Below are 19345 nucleotides of genomic sequence, written 5' to 3'. Positions count from 1 at the left end.
CCGCCCACCTCTCCAGTTGACTGGTAAAAATTTCCTAGTCTCTTTCTTTTTTTGCACGATTCTCGAGTGTTCTTTTATCACGTGGGGAAATATTCTAGAGAAAAGTGACGTGGAAGCTGAGGTAATTGCATTTTTCTAGTGAGCTGTAGACAAGAATCGAGTAGAAAATCAGGTGTCGGGAGATGCCATTGCACCGAGTTTCCGTTGATGCAAAGCAGCCATTTGGAACCATTGTCAAGTGAGAGATCTGAGCTTTAGATAGCCACAGCAGCATGTTTCGTTATGCACAGATAATAGCAAAAGAAGTGAATGAAAAATGAAAAACAAAACTATCATCACGATTCGTTACCGCTGCCATGTGGACACAGGAAGTGTTCCTATTGGCCGACGCAGAATAATTCCTTTTCTGGCACGTGTTTCGTGTACATTTTGATAGCAGTGACCTGTGAATTTTTTTTGTCCTGGTGAAGTTTGGGGATTGTGATAGCACACGTAGCTGGCTTGTGTTGGTTTCGTTAATGTGTGTCCAAAATGCGAAATTGGTGCATTTACAATTCAAAATGGCAAAATGGCAAAATGGTCGTATCGAAAAAAATAAGAAAGAGAAGGGTGGCTTCATTGCTTGTCTAACCCTCTCCCCAACTGACAAGATGTCCGCCTCTCAAAAATTTCTCATGAGAACCCTGCTTTTAGGATAATTTAATTTGATACTTAGGTTGGGTCTTTATATGCCTGGCATCATAGACACCATCATGATGTCATTACACTAAAATTTGCTGATAAAGCAATAATGACCAGGTATGACGGTGCTGCTCAAATTAAAATAAAACGTGGCAGGTTTGAGTGTCGAAAAGTGATAGCTTTGTGGTGTAGAACTTCTGAGATTAGTTGTGTGCGATACTAGTGTGCAACAATGACAAGATGACTGTGATGACAATGAAACAATAATGACAGTTTGACAGCAGCGGCAGCATGATGAGAGCGTGACAGCAGCTCAATGACAACAGCGTGACGATGAAGACAGCACGACGATGACAGTGTGACAGCAACGATGGTGTGATAGCAGCATGATGGTAATAGTACGATGATAGCGTGACAACGGTGGTGGAACAATGGTGGGGTTGCGACAACGATGGAATGTCGGCGTGACGATAAGTGTGTCGATGGTTTGACATGATGGTATAACGTCACCAGTATAACAAAGACTATCAAGACAGTGGAATGCCTGCGCAAGATGCATGGCCAAGGAGAAATGACATGGACACCAGATACTCCAATCACAAACGCATCGGAAAGAGCCAAAGAAAGCTATCGCTTTAATAAACAAGCATGTTGTATGCTTTTATTCTGACCACATTTGGGTAGGATAGCCACACCGATCTTGGCATCGGAGTGAGTCAGTCTATCGTGACGTCGGAACTCATCCACCTCCCTAAGCCCCAAAACAGAAACTGGTTTGCAGAAACAAATATTTTAGTAAATTGTTTAGGACAATCTGACACTTGCCATTATTTTTTCTTGGGTTTAAAGAGTTGCGACCTTTATTTAACGCAAGAAAATTGCAAGTCAGAAATGTCAGCTGGCTTTTTCACAATGCCCCATTACCCAAAATGGGGCAGCCAGATACATAAATTTTGAATAATGTGCAGCTCAGATATTATAACCGCCTTTTGTGCATTGCATTTCATCATATTGAACGCAATAAAGAATGAACAACACAAAAGCTGCAAAGGATCGACCATTTCAGCAACATACTGTCCACCATATCGTGAGCATGATCAGAAAACCTTTGGAGTGTAATAATTTGCAAAAGGGGTCTGTTGCTAGCATCATAGCAGAAGTACCAAGTCTGCTAATTGCCAGCCTTAGTGCATCTCTGTTTTTTTTGGGTTACTTCTAACTTTGAGAGTGTCAGTTTTTAAAAGACAGTGGCGTGTACTTACTGTACATATCGCAGCACTATATTCTATACCCCTTTTAAATCTGTGAATATGACTGGTCGCCCAAAATGTGGTGGGAATCCTCGTCACTAAAACAGCAGCTGAGAGTTGAACGCATGTTGCTTACTGAACACCAAACAATCTTGTGTGCTTCGCATGCACGCACTGTATTAAAAGAATGAACAGCTGTGCACATATTCAAGCATTAGTCAGTATGTTGATTGCAATGTTTTGGGCATAAGTCATCTCAGAAAAGCTACCCTGCCATTAATAAAACTGGTCTATCGTTATCAGTAGTCCTTTTTTGCTGTTTACGCACAGCATTGGTGGTTCAGGCAGGCTGCTGCTTCTACCAGAAAATTATGAATGTGTGTACCTCTGACAATGAAGGCTGTGTGAAAGGTTTACTTGTTAGCATTATAGGAAAGACAGTTGTTCACGCCGCCAGAAAAGAAACTGTTGTCATCAACTGCTTGTAGCAAATGATTCTTGCAATATCACCCTTATTGTATTGTTGCTTGTTGTGTGAGCTACCTACCTCTAAGAAATCAACGTAGCCTTATCTTTATGGGTCCATTCGATTTGCTTCAGCAGAGCCAAGTCACCGGTACTTTGAAACTTATTGCAGGCTCTACTGTAACTGTGTGTTTGCCTGCTCCCATTGTATTTGTTTGATTGTCCGGACTGTCGCTGCCGGACCAAAAAAAGCAACTTTGTTCATGGCGCAGTGCCGTGGAAGTACCCTGAAAGCCACGAGGAGCTTGCACAGAGCCGAAAAAGAAGCCACACGTGCCAGGCCACTTAGCGATTTGGCCAAGCAGACGACACGGCCTGTACCTCAGCACTTGATTAAAAATGGGAGCAGAGTTCTTTATTGGCACCGGCGACACCACGTTTGTGCTTCACCGGCACTGCCTAAACTTTGTGGCCCTGGTGCTGCGAAGCACGCATGAATCAGACATAGCCCGTACTTCAGTGTTGTTTTATTCCATCTTTCAGGCGAGCATGCCATCCAGCTGACGGTGGAGGAAGGCCGGCGGACCGCGGAGAGCTGCCCGATGCCGCAGCGAGCCGAGATCGTCCAGCTGTGCAACGAGATTGACTCGCTCACACGCAAGCTCAAGGACCTGTGCAGGCGAGGCCAGGTGTGTGTGCTTGTGCATTTGACGTTGTCGTAGCAAGGCACGCTGTTGGGTGCGTTGGCAAGCGTTCACGTTTAGCAAAACAAGCACAGAATGAAAATGAGGGGGAGAGCTTCAACTGGACGATTGGGCAGTTTTCTTTCTTGTCTTCGTTTTGTGCTTGTCTTGAATGTTGTGTGACTGATGACTTGGGCACGTGATTGGCCACTGGGAAAACAAGTGCTCCTCAGGAATGCTTGTAATACAGATGGTGTTATGTGGATGGAAGGAAGACACTGGGGGGTGGTTGCAGTAAAGAGACAGGTGACTTCGGTGTTCCAAAGGAAATGTGAAGTTTAGGCTTTTTGCTGAAGTGTTGCCCAGTCCTTCTTGCCTGGTCCTTCTGTTTTCTTCCTCTTCACCTTGTACTCTTCATTAACACAAGCTGCTTTGTCCTTGTCTTGGTGTTCTATTTTCGGTCCTTCTCTTTTGCACTTCTTTGCAGAATAGTGATCCTTATACGAACATTGTTAAACTCGTGTTTATCTCTGTTGATGTGTTCGCCTTTGATCTCGTTTGTGGTGAACAGGGCAACTCTCCCGAGGCGTTGCAGACTGCCCGACTCATCTCGTCCAAGTTGCTCGAACTGAAGCACAAGATTCAGAAGGCCCTCGTCAACAGGGTAAGGGCGGCCATAGCTATGCTTGGGCAGTGTGTTGTAGCACAGGCAAAAGAAAAGAGGCAAAGCAAGTAGATAACGCATGTGTTATGCTCACAGTGAAATTTTTATTCAAGTGCTTATATACTATGTATGGCCATAGGTGACAAATACGTCAAGTAAAATAAATTGCAAAGGTAAATTGACGAAGCCAAGTGATAGTTGATCGCTATGCTTGGGCACTGCCTTTTTTTGACGACTTGTACGTCGTTGTAGGGTCAACACATTCTTTGTTTTCACGCTGCATGAGGCACTTCATCACTCTATGGGGATGTTGGCAAGACGACGAAGTCAGATGCATGGCTAATGCCAATGCAAGGAAACAGTGGGCACTATAAGAGTGTGAGCAGTATACTGGGTGATCATAGTCATGAGCATATATAGAATAACAGTAGCAGGGGTTGGTGACTGCACGAATCCGTAATTCAACTGCCTCAGTTGGTAAAAGGTCATAGTTGGCGAGGAGTCGTGGTGAAGGTTGATGCAAAGTTCCTCTAGGAGTCTGTTGCAGAATTAGTGACTCATTGGTAACTACACACAGTTAGTCTTTTGTCCATGTGATTGCTTTAAAAGGGTTTGTTTTGGTGGTGATGTGGGCTGCTCAAGCAGATGATGTTTGTAACAATGAATTCTTATACTTCTGCAGTTTGCTATGTCATGTTTTCCATTCTTACATAGGAATCATGAGAATTCGATTGGAACCAATGGCATTGTTTATTACAACAAGGAATTTACCATATGTGGAGTTACTGTGATGTTCTATTGCAACAGTGTCTTTAATAACGGACAGGTTCTTCGAGAACAAATGTTATTAGCCTCATAGGCAAATCCCAAGCAAAGGTACAGGCTTACCTTTGAGCATTGTAATCACCTTGACGATGTTGTTGCATGCAGGTGGTCGAGGATTTCATCGACATCACCACTCCGTTGAAACTGTTCACCGAGGCTGTGCACGCTCCGGAGGGTGAGCCTGCTGCTGTGTTGCATGATTTTGAGGACTTCGGCTCCGAGAATAGCACGGCTGACTGTTAGGCTAGTTGGAAATGCATTGCAAACATTGGGTAGAGCAAAAAAAAAAAAATGCAGGAAAGTAAGAGAGGCGAGGCAAATGGGACAGGCACTCGTTTATGACCGTGGTTATTCCATACCTGCCAGGTCTCCCAAATTTTCTGTATGGTTTACGAAATTAAGCTAGTTCTATGACTCTGAGAATGTTGTGTCATGTTTAATGAAAAACAAATTCTAATCCCCCCAAAATTTTAAAGGTGTTCAAAGATGGGTGGTGCAAGACATTATATATCACAAGGGCACTTTCTTTGAACAGGTTTATTCGATATAGTTCTTGAAGCAGGTAAAATGAGCGACAGCAAAGTCACTGAAAAAGTCTCACTGGTCAGTTTGCTGCTGCTTGTGTGCTTCGTCTAAAGTTAGGCCATCGTTAATAAAGTCTGCATATGTCCCGCAAGAAGTTTGTGCTAAGGACAAAGTTTTTGAGAATGCATGTTGGCCCTCCTTTCCCAACCCTTCTAGAAACACATTTTGCGAGCATGCATGCAGAATGTCTGCGCTAAGCCTTCAGATTTTCTAATTTTACAGTCCACAGAATTTGGTGTAGTCATCGGCTCCATTCTTCTTGTTCTGTCTACTCTAAAAGACCTCCGGTTATCTCCTCTATGCTCTGCATAACCTGCCTAACTTCTTTCTTTTTCTTAATCTTGACTAGAACTAATAACTAGACTGTTCTATTGCAATGACTAAAAAAAAATCTGTTTATTCGCCACAATGGGCAGTCTCGATGATTTTGCTGACATGTTTTCACCTTTCACAGGCACACCCAACAGAGAAGCGAACTTCCAGGACAAGGCTCGCAATCTGACAGAGTTCTCGCAGAAGGCAGCTCGCACGGCACGAAACGTTGCTCTCGGCGGCGCGTCAAACAAGAAGCTTGCCGAGGCGCTCTTGTCCTCAGCAGCTCAGGCGAGGCTCCATTTGATCATTGCTTCACTCACCCTTATTGCCTTATTGACAGTGCAGCTTTCTAACTTTTGGGTCAATGTAGAAGCAATTTTCTTTAAGGTTGTGACGAGGTGACAGGCCTTGGTAGGACATGCTGTAATAATGCTTCTGAACCCACCGTTGTTCTGAGACACAGGCAGCGGAGTGACAAATCTCTACGATACTTAAACATTCACTAAGTTATGAACATGGTAGGCTTGTGAAACTAATGTAACTGTCAAAGGGCCTTTCCGAGATTGAAACTGGGAAAGACATACAGGGATGTGGTGTGTTGGCTTTATTGGAAAGCACATATACATTACGGTTTAGAGGTGTACGTTTGAATGGTCAAAGTTTAAAAATCAAATCAAATAAAGTTGATCATTGATATAATGATCAATTTATGTCTTATGTGAATTTGTTTACAAAAGTTTTGCAAAATTTCTACTTGCACATTAGTGGTTTACTTGAGAGCTATGTATAGTATATAAATCTTGTCCGATTTTGATGTACTATCAGGTTCAATTTACAGATTTGCGATATTGTTTTTAATTGCTGAGTTACAGAGTTGCAAACTTGATTGTTTCATTTTCTGAAAATTAACAATTTGTGCCAATTGTTATTTTAAAAATTGGCTCCTTAAATCAAACATTCGCAACCATCAGACACTAGATTTTAACTTTTTCTTTTAAATGCAACAAGCCTAATTAAATTTGGTGCAGTAGTTGCCGAGAAAAATGATTTCTCTTTTCCCGTATATTTAGGTAGGAGCTCTCAAGCTAAGGCTTCCTCTTAAAGGGGGGCAGTCTTAGCTTGGGGCCAACTTTGATTGCCTTATTCAAATACACACAAAACGCACAAATGCTCTCATGTAACAACCACTGGATTGATTTTGATAAAATTTGTTGCACATGAAAAAAAAAGTTTCAAAACAAAGTTCTAAAACAAAGTTCTGAAACAAAGTTCTGAAAAACAAAGTTCCAGTGAGTCTGTTAGGCAGAACTTTGATTTATGGCCTTAAATTTTTTTTAAATTCTAGAAAGTCTCTACGTTTCAAGAAAATGACGCATAAACTTCGTCCATTTATATGTACTAAGTGCTGTTTACAGAATTGTAATATCCCTTTTCATTGCTGTGTTAGATTGTAAACTTATTAGTCGATTTTGTGGACCGACCGTGGCTTTGCTGTGACAGGTAGCAAATGTGCAAAAATGTGCTGTTACATGTGGTGTGTCATATCTAGTGCAGTTTCATGCGTAGCTAGGTGAGAATTCCTTAAAAAAAATTTTGTTTTTCCATTTCAGGTGGAGAGTTTGACTCCGCAGTTAGTGAATGCTGGGCGTATCCGCATGACCTACCCAGACAACAAGGTATCTATGCACAGTTGAACATTTATATATAGATACGTTGAAAAGGGCACCACCAGTTACAGTCAATGACCGATTATTCAGACACCGACAATTAGAACATGCTTAATAATTCTAACAGCCCTGTGGTACCGCCACTAGTCCCCATAGAACTAATGTACAAGGACAACCAAAAGTTTGGGCAGCTCACCGTACATTGTGCGATAATTCAGACTCTGTTTTTAGACGTCGCCAGCTTGGTTGTCAACCATGTCGCGAGTGCTCCGTGAAGCCGAAGCTAGTGGGCCTAGTCGATCTAGTTGTTGCCGATGAGAATTTGTGTACGCATTGAACGTACTTTCGTCCATCTGTAGCACCAACATGACATTAGTTGAGATGAGGGCCGCGATTTTGTAGCAATGGTTTCCGCTTGATTCTGTGTCACTATCATCATCCAGTTGATGACGCATGCGGAGTGTTGCTCTGACCACTAACGAAGTGCAAAAAGCGTGACAAAGAATAGCGTGAAAGTCATTCCTAGAAAATCAAAGCCACAAAATGTTTAGTCCAAGGGCCAGCGCATGTGTTTGCAGCAACACTAGTTGACAAACTTGGGCTGTATTCTCGAACGATGACTTTTGAAGATAACTTCGTTCTCGTGATATTTCGTGTGACTACCGGATGCATCGACTGGCATCAGTGTTTCCGTACAGTAATAGGATAATGCACTTCGCTCTGTGCCAAGAATGACGGTTGCTCCAAGACACCGATGCAGCTTGCGCTATAGTCACATGAAAGATGGCATTCTTCGCACAGTGCCAAGCAGGCTGTCGCTCACAGACACCGATGCATCTTGCGCTATAGTCACATGAAATAAAGGCACCTCCAGAAGCGACAATCTGAAAATATGAAACGCCTTTTTTCGCAATTTGTGATGAATAAAGCCACTTATTTTTGGTGAATCTGGTATTTCGGACTCTGATCATTCGGACGTTTCAGTGGTCCCCGTTGAGTCCGACTTATCGGTTGGTGACAGTATAACTTAAGTAAAGTTAATAAAATAGCTAAATAATGATTTGCACGCAATTTGTGTTGTTTACGAGTGCTGATAGTGTGCCTCTGAAAAAGCGTACCTCCTTTCTGCACTGCCCTTTTAAAAATTGCTTGGTCTTTGCCCAAACATCTGGCATATGCACCTCCTGACCACTGCCAACTGGCTCATATGTATCAATTCAGCCCTAACGGTCAAAGCACTACTGCAAAGTATGGATTGCTGCTCATGTTTGTTGATACCACTCTTGAAGCCTATTAGTATCTCTTATAATTAACTGACAAGCTGTAGTTCCCACAGTCGAAGGAATTCTTGTCTCGCTTGGAAAGATTGCCGAGTCATGCCCATTGGACTATGCGTGTTGCAGGCTGCGGATGAGCATTTCGAAAATCTCCACAAGCAGTACTCGGAGAGCATGATGCACATGCGGAACCTGGCTGACGAGGCCACGGACACGGCGAACTTTGTCAAGGTCACAGGCAAGTTGAGCTGCTTCATTTATGTGAACTCAGTGCAAGGAAAAACACATTGGGTCTTACTGCTGTCTCCTGCAGATGAAATGGCTAGTGTTGGCTCTAATTTTAGCTATTACCATGCTTGTACTCTTTTACTTTTGACCTGTGATTGCTTGCACTGAGGTATCACTGTCATCCTGTTAGAATTCTTGTGCAAGATGCCCTTGCTGTATCGAAAACTTTGCGAACATTGCCATCGCTTAGATTACAAGATTGGACCAGCATTATGAGAGCGTAGGCATGTTGATAATGCTGAAAGACATTCCTAAACCTTCAGCATGCAGTATAGACTGCTCTGGAATATACAATACCATGGTCAGACTTGAGCAGTGCGATTTTGATTCGACAGTTGCTGATTGTGCTCACTGCTGTTGTTGCTTTGCTTCATGGAGACACGCCTTTTGGCTTGTGTTGTTGCTAGTGAAATGCCACTACCCTATTGTAGTACTATTATGGAATGCCGAGGAGGAATGTATAAGCGCCTTGTCTAGCCAAACTGCTGACTTGTTCTTTCTCGGTCGTTGCGCAGATGTGGGATATTGCAGTGTGTCTTGTTTACTGCTGTGTTTGAGTGCAGCAATTGCATTGTTGATTTCGAATAAATTGGAAATGTGCATCATCAGTGCCAATTCCCACAAAGCATATAGAGGTGGTGGTGGTAGCAACTTTATTTTAGCAGGAAGGGGAGGAGGAACATATATATTTTCTAGGTGAGGCGAACAGTGCTACCACCTGTCACCGTTCTGGTGAGGCATGTCATGCTCTTGTGTTTCACCTTCACAATGACAAGCAGCCACCATTGTGCTCACTGCTGTTGTTGCTTTGCTTCATGGAGACACGCCTTTTGGCTTGTGTTGTTGCTAGTGAAATGCCACTACCCTATTGTAGTACTATTATGGAATGCCGAGGAGGAATGTATAAGCGCCTTGTCTAGCCAAACTGCTGACTTGTTCTTTCTCGGTCGTTGCGCAGATGTGGGATATTGCAGTGTGTCTTGTTTACTGCTGTGTTTGAGTGCAGCAATTGCATTGTTGATTTCGAATAAATTGGAAATGTGCATCATCAGTGCCAATTCCCACAAAGCATATAGAGGTGGTGGTGGTAGCAACTTTATTTTAGCAGGAAGGGGAGGAGGAACATATATATTTTCTAGGTGAGGCGAACAGTGCTACCACCTGTCACCGTTCTGGTGAGGCATGTCATGCTCTTGTGTTTCACCTTCACAATGACAAGCAGCCACCATTCCTTTCACTGAAACAGTTAGTTTTGGGTCCTGCATCGCAGCAGATGATCTGAAGTTGCGATTTGTTCTGTATCAAACAAGCAGGTGCTGCTGCGTCCTAGCATGGTAGTCAAGAAAATAACATACACTGTGAAATGCTACATTTGTGCAAAGTTCGAGTGCGAATGAGCCAGCAATTTAACCGGAGGAGGCATTTACGTGTCTCTCCTACACAGGATTTGGCAGGTGCATCATGTGACTGATAAAGGTGCACTAGATCACGAATGGTATAGAGCGTAGGGATTCTTTTTTACTCCATTCTATTTGTTCCTAACCAATAGCAGGCACTTTTCATTTAGTTCTTCACGCAGCTTGTGAGCCCTGTTGAGTGATGGGACCACTTCCGTTGCGCAGAGGACATGATCTTGAAGCACACTGAGCTGTGCGAGGACGCCATGGCCCGGCAGCTGCCCCAGCAGATGGTGGACAACACGTCGAGTATTGCCCGGCTGGCCAACCGTGTCCTCATGGTGGCCAAGCAGGAGTCCGACAACTCCGAGGACCCCATCTTCATTGGCCGGGTCAATCAGGCCGCCGACTGCCTCCAAGGCAGTGAGTGGATGATTTTTATTTATTTCCACCTTAAAGGCTCAACCGCACATAAGCGATTTTCAAGCGACAGTGGCAAGCGACCGGTTCGGCCGTCGCAGAGGGTGATCTGTTGCCTTCTCTAGTCGTGATACGAGTTTTTGGCCTGCCAGAAAATTTTGCTTGCTGCCCAGAAGTCTATTCGGCAGCCTCTGCCGTTCACCTTGATTGCTTAATAACATAGCTGCGACCAGGCCGCTCGCTTCGATGTGACTTCGTTCTTGTTATTTGCGTTCCATCCTCGTGACATCAATCAATAAATGGTTAAATCAGTCTTTGCTTCGTCTCATTTGACACAGAGGACAAAGTATTGTCGACGTTTTGTTCTTATTGTTGACACAAGTTGTTTGTTGTGCCTTTGTCAGGCCTGATATGTCACCGAGAGCCACGAATGTGTTTTCATTGTTACCTGTTAGACGGTGCCATGCCATTTAATGCTGGTGACATGGAGTGCGTTTTTACTGCCGATGTTGCCATATTCAAGCTAGATCGATTACACTCTGAAAAAAACATTGGGCTCATGGCATGTTTGTAATTTTTTACGGCCGTAAAACTGTATTATTGCGATAGCAATTCTTGGACACCCCCTGTGAATTTTTGCCGTCGCCATCACCGTAATGTTCCACATAAAGTCTCAGCGTGATAAAATTTCTATCGCACACCGTGCACCGTACGCTGTGCTTCGGAGAATGAGCCTTGATGCACGCCTCCTTCTCGCGTTTTCAAAGCAGGTGAAAGGACGAAACATGCGGTACCGTAGTTAAATGCACTTTGACGTACTTGGGAGGTGCAGTCATCAGTGCGTGATTCTATCACCAGTGCAAAATTTTGTTTGACATGCAAGTGGATGCATCACAACTTACAATAATGGGCATTATTGATATTGGTTATTGGCACAAATGATTGAGAATCGGGGAGGCTTCTTGACACGATCTCTAAGATTAGGTGGCATTCGTGGCGTGCTGAAAGCCCCGGAGGCAATGTGCTGTTTATTTGTGTCATATCCACTAACCTCTAGGTGCACATGTCACCTGCTTAGGTGTTATGTAAATTTTTACGGTTTTAGTGCACGAAAAGGGATGAGAGACAGAAGTACGACGCGGACACGGCGCTAACTTCCTACAGCTGTGTCCAACAGCTGTGTCCGCGTCGTGCTTCTGTCTCTCGTCCCTTTTTGTGCGCTAAAACCGTAAAAGTTATGGAATACCAACATGCCCAAACTTACGCTCTTTCATGTTATGTAAAGGCCGTTAATAGGAAACTTGAGCACTTATCAACCCAAAACTGCTGCAATAGTATGCACTACATAAACATAACCAATTTAGGCAAAGGGAAATTTTGTTGCACTTGGCCTTTAAATAGTTGCATGGTAGTATTTTTGTCCATGCTTATAAATAATTAATTAAAGAAGTGTTCATTGAAAGTAGTTTTGATGGAAATATAATTGTTTTGTAGTGGTGAGAAAGGTGCCACAAGTTGTGTGTTAAGTACCGTGGAGTTGTTGCATCTTTGTTCATCCTCTTGTTCGCACTGTATGCTATGGTGCGTATGCATGTTCTGTTGGGAAATAGCTTATTTGAGCTTTAAAACCAGTGTTCTTTATCTTGCAATCAAAGCTAGGGCATATTTTGAATCTCCGTATGATGAGCTCTATCTTCTTGTTGTTTTATTATTATTATTATTATTATGTTTTTTTTTACTGTCTGTTTGAAGTTTTGTGTTCCTGTGAAATTTCAGCTGTGACCCCCATGATCCAGAATGCCAAGCAGGTCGCCACCCGTATCTCGGACCCTGTGGCCCAGTCCCGCTGGAGGGAGACTAACAAAGCGGTCAGTTGGGCCTAACACATGTCGAAACATGTTCACATTGCTCTTGAATGCACATTAGTTGCGGTTCTGGGTTTGGTTCCCATCAGCTGCACGTTGCCTGGTTTTTTTTTTTCACTGTAATTCTCTCTGCCTTGCATACAGACAGAAAGATAGACCCGAATTTACCCTCTGAAAGGAATTGAACACTGAGCGAGTTGCTTTGTGTTGTTCTTGAACAAAGCACCAAGAGAGTAAGATAAGGAGAAAGCAGGCACTCCCAGGCACTGCATGCAATTAACAAGTATTTAATAATACAAACATACATACATATTGGAAGCACCGTATTTACTCGATTATAACATGCTTTCATGTGCACCTAACTTTTGTGTTCTGGACTGAAAAATGCAATGTCTTCGATCGTAACAGGTGCTCCAATTTTCATACTTCAGGAAATTACAATTTCGATGCCCTTGATTGTTCGCTTACTAGTTTTTTATTACAACAGAGAGAAAGAGTAATGGTGATTTGTTCTCAATGATGATAGCTCGTCACTTGTGTAGATTTAGTTTAGTACATGAATTTAATGTGTATGCATATTTTTTAGCAAGTTCTCCTTGAAAAATAAGTGTGCATTAGAATCGAGTAAATATGATATGTGAAATGGAACATGCACCAACACCACAGACCCTTCCTATATATTCAGCAGGCATCATCATAGCCTTGCGCTCCTCAGGGCCGCTTGGAAAGTGATCAACTTTAATTCAGCTTAAATTAGATGTCTAGCTTGTCGCTCTTGGTTGATGCAGCATACTCTGTGTTTTCTCTGCAGCTCATCAATGCGGTCGGACAGGTGCGGCAGGCTGTGACAGTGACGCCCGAGGAGGAGCTGCTCCCGCACCTCATGGGACTGCAAGCGAACGGTAAAGCCAGAGTGGCCCCATCGTATTCCATCTTATCACGTGATTTCATCCCTCGAGAGTCACGTGAATGGCAGTTTTCGCTAACAGGCTTGACTGTGCTCAGGATGTGCAGTGTCCTCCCAGTTTTGAGTTGCAGAAGTGTTATAAATGTGCAAATGTAAAGCTGGAGACACGTGGTACTAGTGAAGTATAGTAGCAATTAGTATAGTAGTATGAAGTATAGTAGCAAAAGTATAGTAGCAAGGAAAGGAAGGGCTGCGGCCATCCTAAGTGTCTCGCTTTTCATTGGACACCTGAACTTCCCCGCAGCCGTGCTAAAAATACAGGAAAGGGGAGAGGAAAGTTACGGCGAGAGAGACGTTGCAAAAAAAAGTATAGGAGTACATAAGTGAATACAGAGGGACATAAGTGCAGCTACTGAAAAATACAAGAACAAATAATCGCGTAGGCAACCCTCTCCCCACCACGAAATGCACTCTTGCGCAAGTTCACTTATGGGCAGAAATGTAAGTTGCATGTATTTTCACAGTACGATTTAGGATCTGGTCCGGCATAAACTGGTGCCAACAACCACACCCGATAAGTTTCCAGAACGTTCCAACAAGCTCCAACAGCTGGAGCAACCATATTTTATGTGCCTTAAATTGAACACTGCAACGTACCATGCGTCTGCTGCTTAACCCTTTGCTTTGTGGTGGTTTCAGGGAGTATTCTCATGTCGTACCTGGCAGCCTTGTTTCGTTTATCACAATGTCGTTGCCTACTGGTGTACAGTAGACTTCCGTTAATTCGACCCTGATGGGACAGATAACATTGATCCAATTATCCAGTGCGTTGCATCAAACAAGATGCAAAAAGAAAAAAGAACACCAAAACACACCACTGATTCATTTGGCAGTATTTTCCAGATTCTAATGCGCCCCTGAATCACCTGCGCGCCCACTTTCCATGCGTCCAAAGTAGAAAACCAATTCAGAAATGGCATTAAAGCTCCTAAACAAAGTAGTACTCTAACGCATACCCGATTGTTTAGCAAGAAAAATGGGCAAGGGTCTAATATGTGCTGCACAAAGCCGGCTGATTTTTAAAGTCAGCTTATCCACAGTACACTCGGCCACAAAAGTTTACTGACTACGGAATCTCAGAAAACGTTCGATTTACGAGCAGCCTGTAAATAGTCAGTAAAACCGTCAGTCTAGTCAGTCTAGTCAGTAAAACCGAACATCACAATGTTGTTCACATATACTAGTAGAGGCTGTAAATGTGAATACTAGGCTGCGTTGTGAGACTGCTCAGATATTCTGTTTCTGTACTGAATTGTGCTGTACTGTGTCACTGTTCTGAATGAAGCCCTAAGACTGCTTCATGGTGCGTTATGGCATCACATTACAAGGCTTAAATAGGTGTGCTGCGTCTGTACATGTCAGCCAATTGGACTTCACTATGATGGCATGATTATGCTGCATCCTCTCATTTCTAGTGATGTTTACTTTGACTTGCCTTTTTATTCTGACAACCTTGAAAGAGGATTTTCCACTTACAGCTGCTCTGTTCCCACTCAAATTTCTAAGCAAAAGTGCTTTCTTTTTGGTCCACATTGTTTGATAAAGCACCAGATATCATTACTTGCCTGGTTTCCCCCCCCCCCTCCCGCCCCAAAGAAAAGAAATAAAAAATATCATATGCACATCTCATCGTTAAAGACGCAAGCTGCTGCAGAGATGTGGATATGTTTTGCTACCTTTTGCCAATTAAACCTCTGTAAGATAATAGGGCAAATAATGATACCCGGTTGTATTGTAGTCATCCCTGATTGGTGTGAAACCTAAACATATTTCAAAGATGACGAGTTCCTTGTGCAATGAAGAGTTGTGCAACAGCTGTAGCTGCTGGTTTACGGTTTCCATGGCAACAGAATAGTTAATCATACCGCAAGTTCAATGACATCATTGGAGTAAAGTGAGCCTCGAAGTTTGTTCATGTTTTATTTCCTTCAGCACTGAACTAACTACTACCATTCTTTTAGTAGCGACACAAGCAAAAAATAATTTTTAAAGTTGTGTAGAGGGTGAGTGTTGTCTTTTCCTTAAAGTGGGCCGCTGTTAAAAAACACTGTTTGGACCATCTTCCATGAACCTTTTTCTCTTTCTTATTTTTAAATATTTCCAATATCCACTTAACTATGCATTTATCCACCTTCTCCCTTCTGTACGTCTGTGGCCTCTCTTCAGCCAAGCCAACCGTGCGGTCTCACGACGTCAGGGTTCCCGACTTTAATGAAATGTTTGACGTCAAGATCGAAGTGCCACCGGCTGAGAAGCGCCCTCCTCCCAAGAGAGGTATAGGCATCCACAAGTTGGCCTGGACTGCTTGAAGCAACCCCTTAATGCTTGGTTGCATTTGCGGCACGAAAGAAGCAAAAAAAAAAAAAAAAAGCAAACAAAACATGGAAGAGGGAATCAACATGCCTCCTCCCCACCCGTTGACGTTGCTCGCGTAACACTCCCAATGCCTAAACGTGTTCGTCGACAGCTTTGCATGAATCGGCGTTTGCACCCTGGCAGTTTTAGACATCCTCTGCTTGTGCAGGTTATTCATACTTGCAGCTGAGCTAAGAGGCAAGATGACCTGCTTCTTGAAAGAGAGCATACTCCTCTCCTAACCACAGGTTCATCGTTCTACCTTGCCTATTGTTACTTTGCGTCTCCTTAGCACACATTGATTTACTTTCTGTAAGGCATTGCCTCCCTTATCGACCAGGGCGATGCTCCTTTTGCACTTTCTCTGGTCATTGGCACAGAAGAAACATAGAAGCACAAACATAATTTCCTCCACAGACAGACGTAACTGTACAGGCTTTGCAAACCTCTTCCTTCCCCTTAATGCGAGGCTGTTTTTCCAAGCTTCGTTTGCTGATCCATTTGCCGCTCCAAGTTGTGTGACACATCTTCAGTGAATGCCAATACCATCTCAGGTGTGTGTGCCTTAACGGTGGTGTGTGATCCCGATCAGCCAGTTGCGTGATGACGAATTTAATGCCTGGTTTGGGTTACCCTTCTTGCCATTTTACAATTGGATGCGTTGCTCTTCGCTTGAGTATTGGCAATTGGCGCCTGCAAGTTTTTTCTAACTGTGGTGCTCAGATATGAACACCATATTTCCCGCTCCTCCCATTTTGTGTGATTTATCGTTATTGTTCTTTTATTTTTTGTTCTCTTTTGTGAACAAAGTGTCATGTGTGCTACCTTAATACTCGTGTCACGTTCGTGTTTCTAGGCCCTTTAAGTGAATTCTGTGTTGATGGAATAACCAACAGCAGCCATGTGAGCATTGTCAACAATGATTGTGTCCTCAATGTGTGAAGCTGAAAAAGTAGCGAAAAAGTCAATGTCAAGACCTTAAAGGCCTTTGAATGTTGAAAATGAGTAGTGTCATCCACCCATGGTTAGCTTGAAAATGAGTAGTGTCATCCACCCATGGTTAGTTTACATTACCATATAAAAAACAAAGGGGTCAACCAAGTGTTGATGGTAAAGACAAGGTCAATGTACATGGTGATCCAAATGTTTAGATGAGAAAATGTTGATTATATCTTTCTATTCTGTCGCTTTCTGTCTCTTTTTAATGTTCCTTATTCACTCATTTTGTACCTTATTCGTGCCGTACTTCACATGCAATTACGTTGACCTTCTCTTCTTTAGCGTCGACACTTGGCTGACCCTTTCTTTTTTTGACCAAGAGGCCAGGTGGGCTGATCCCGGAGCTAGTACAGTCTATTGTGCAATGTAGTTAATTTTCGACTATACTGGTGCCAATACTGGTTGCACCATTAATCTTACCGACTCTGCAATTATTTCTTGCTTCTTGTCTAGTTGGGACCTACACTTCGATACATTGTGCGACTTGCTACGATGCTCTGTAGATGCAAAAGGGCTGTTTTTTTTTTTTTTTTTTAAAAGAAGTGGTTACAAGATACCCAAATACGCCAAGCCTGTGTGAGGTCAGCAAAGAATACCTCATCTTCAAAAAGAAGTTGGCAGTGGCTTGTATTAGGTTTGGTGCATGGAAACATTATAGAGCAAAGAGAGAGCTCTTTCCTGCGAACAAGATGTCTTGGGGGGGGGGGACCTCCCCCCTCCCCATTTTAAGATATAGCTAAGGACGAATCGAGCATTTAGGAAGAATGTACACAAGGAATTTTGTCCCTCCCACTACGTGGCAGTGACACAAACAGCACTTGTGTGCTGATATACACCAAAGTGCAAGTTGGGCTCTGTCGATGACTTGACCGTGGCTGGCTTGATTTGTTCCTCGCTCGAACAGAAGTGGTGGTGGAGCCGCCCATTCAGAAGACAGCCATTCCCAGGCAGTTGCAAGAACACAGCTACCCAGGTGGGACCAGCGGGAATGGTTTTTCTTGCGATTCCGTGCAGGAGTTGGCCTCCTGATTGCTGAATGGCTGCCTCATTCTTTCCTCAACAGCTTTGAGAATGAGTTTTCCCTTGCGTGCCACTTACTTAGTTTTCAAAAGTCTTGCCAGAGAACTAAAGGTGGCCCCGGCCTCACTTCTCGAGCGTCTTGGTTTCCAACTTTGGATTGGGTTTGATGCTGACTGGCCTGGATTTTGCTTGCGTTTGATTCAAGAATTGGTATTTAACCTTTCTTAGCACTACAGCGTGTTTTGCGGTGCCCACGCATTCATTGCAAGGGCTCATGGAAGTTTTCTGTGGTGTTTCTTCAGACCTGATGCTGAAGCCATTTCCATAAGCTTCAGCGTCAACTTTTTTACGCCAGTTGCAAGAGGCTGCCTGAGTGCGCATGTGCATCCAAGCATGAGAGGAATCGATGCCTGCTGTTTTATGCACTCGAGCTATGACAACATAGAGTTGCGTTTGTGGCATTCTTGCAGTGGTTGTTGATGAGCATAGAAAGGCTTGTCTTGAGTTGGCTTTGTGCTTGGCCTTGAGTGTGATGTGTAGATCGCATATATGGTTCAAGTCATGGCACACTGCACATTGTGCATATGACTGTGCTTGAGAATGTGAATGTCGGAATGTCTTGAATGTGAATGTTGGAATGTCTCCAGGTGCTTTGTTCATTTCTGCAAAGGCGGTGATGTGCACGGACCATGTTGATGTGCTTGATTCATTCTTTCTGTCTGCTGTTTTGCTGTATACTATGTGCTTTATTTTTATGGCATCACGCGAGGAGAAAAAGGTTCGAGCTTGAGCCTGTTTCATGCCTTTCCTTAGTTTGTGGTTGGTGCAACAGGCTTACTCTTTCCCATGAAGGAACAAACATTTCAGAGGAGTGATTCTGCCTACATGCATAGCTGAGCGGTACAGTGTACGTTACAGGTGTCTCGGTGATGGATGATGTGTCCACTGTAGTTACTGCGTATGCTCTCAAAAGGAGCGCGGTTGCACATTTTGCTTTCGATCTGCTGAGGAGCCAGAAGTGAAGCACAACCAGTTGGTGATGGTAGTACCACCTCTTCACCATAGTTTGGCACCTCTTTCGATGACAATGCAAAGACAACTGCTTCTAAAATTAATGAGTTTTCTTTTTTTTTTTTTCATTTTGCGCAAAATCGTCGTTCATATTTATGGATTGGCATGTGTTTTGACAGACGGTGTTAACGCACTGTGTGCTGTGAAGGAATCCTTGTCACAGCACACACTCTAAAGAAATATTCATAAATTGAACAGTTACCGGTCACTCAAATTCGTGTGCAGTTTATTAAGTGAACAAAGCGTGTTTTCTGTGGCTTCACGTGGTGGTTACTACACTAAACGTCGGACTGTTTAATTTCTGCACTTATGCAATTGCACCGGTACTGGTAAGGGAGCTCTTTCTTATAAGGGTTTGTCGTGACGACTGCGTGCTTGTGCAATTAAAATTGATGCCGTCATCCTAGTGAGCACCGTGGTGCTAGGCTGAGGCTCTGCCTTTGTCTCCTCTTCTGACGTCTCCAGTGTAAATTTTTCATTGGTTCACCCTTCCTTCATGAGTGTGTAAGCTGTATCTTACTGAAACGTAGTTAACGTCTCGGGGTCAAAAT

General features: G+C 43.4%; 1 protein-coding gene across 3 annotated transcripts in view; it reads left to right on the top strand.

Moving 5' to 3' along the window:
- The window catches only part of Vinc (vinculin), a 59783-nt gene that overhangs the window by 21781 nt on the left and 18657 nt on the right, over window positions 1-19345 (top strand). For 2 of the 3 annotated variants that reach the window (XM_072285282.1, XM_072285283.1), the window contains exons 9-18: window positions 2940-3085; window positions 3651-3743; window positions 4674-4743; window positions 5608-5756; window positions 7079-7144; window positions 8539-8650; window positions 10323-10520; window positions 12294-12385; window positions 13194-13284; window positions 17608-17676. In XM_072285282.1, coding sequence (XP_072141383.1) covers window positions 2940-3085; window positions 3651-3743; window positions 4674-4743; window positions 5608-5756; window positions 7079-7144; window positions 8539-8650; window positions 10323-10520; window positions 12294-12385; window positions 13194-13284; window positions 17608-17676 — 1086 coding nt within the window. The remainder of the gene's footprint in view (window positions 1-2939; window positions 3086-3650; window positions 3744-4673; window positions 4744-5607; window positions 5757-7078; window positions 7145-8538; window positions 8651-10322; window positions 10521-12293; window positions 12386-13193; window positions 13285-17607; window positions 17677-19345) is intronic. The other variant, XM_072285284.1, reaches the window with a different exon arrangement.

The sequence above is a fragment of the Dermacentor andersoni genome, chromosome 11 (genome assembly GCF_023375885.2).
Source record: "Dermacentor andersoni chromosome 11, qqDerAnde1_hic_scaffold, whole genome shotgun sequence".
NCBI lineage: Eukaryota > Metazoa > Arthropoda > Arachnida > Ixodida > Ixodidae > Dermacentor > Dermacentor andersoni.
Note: the sequence above shows the minus strand (reverse complement) of the source record. Positions and strands in the feature narration are given on the sequence as shown.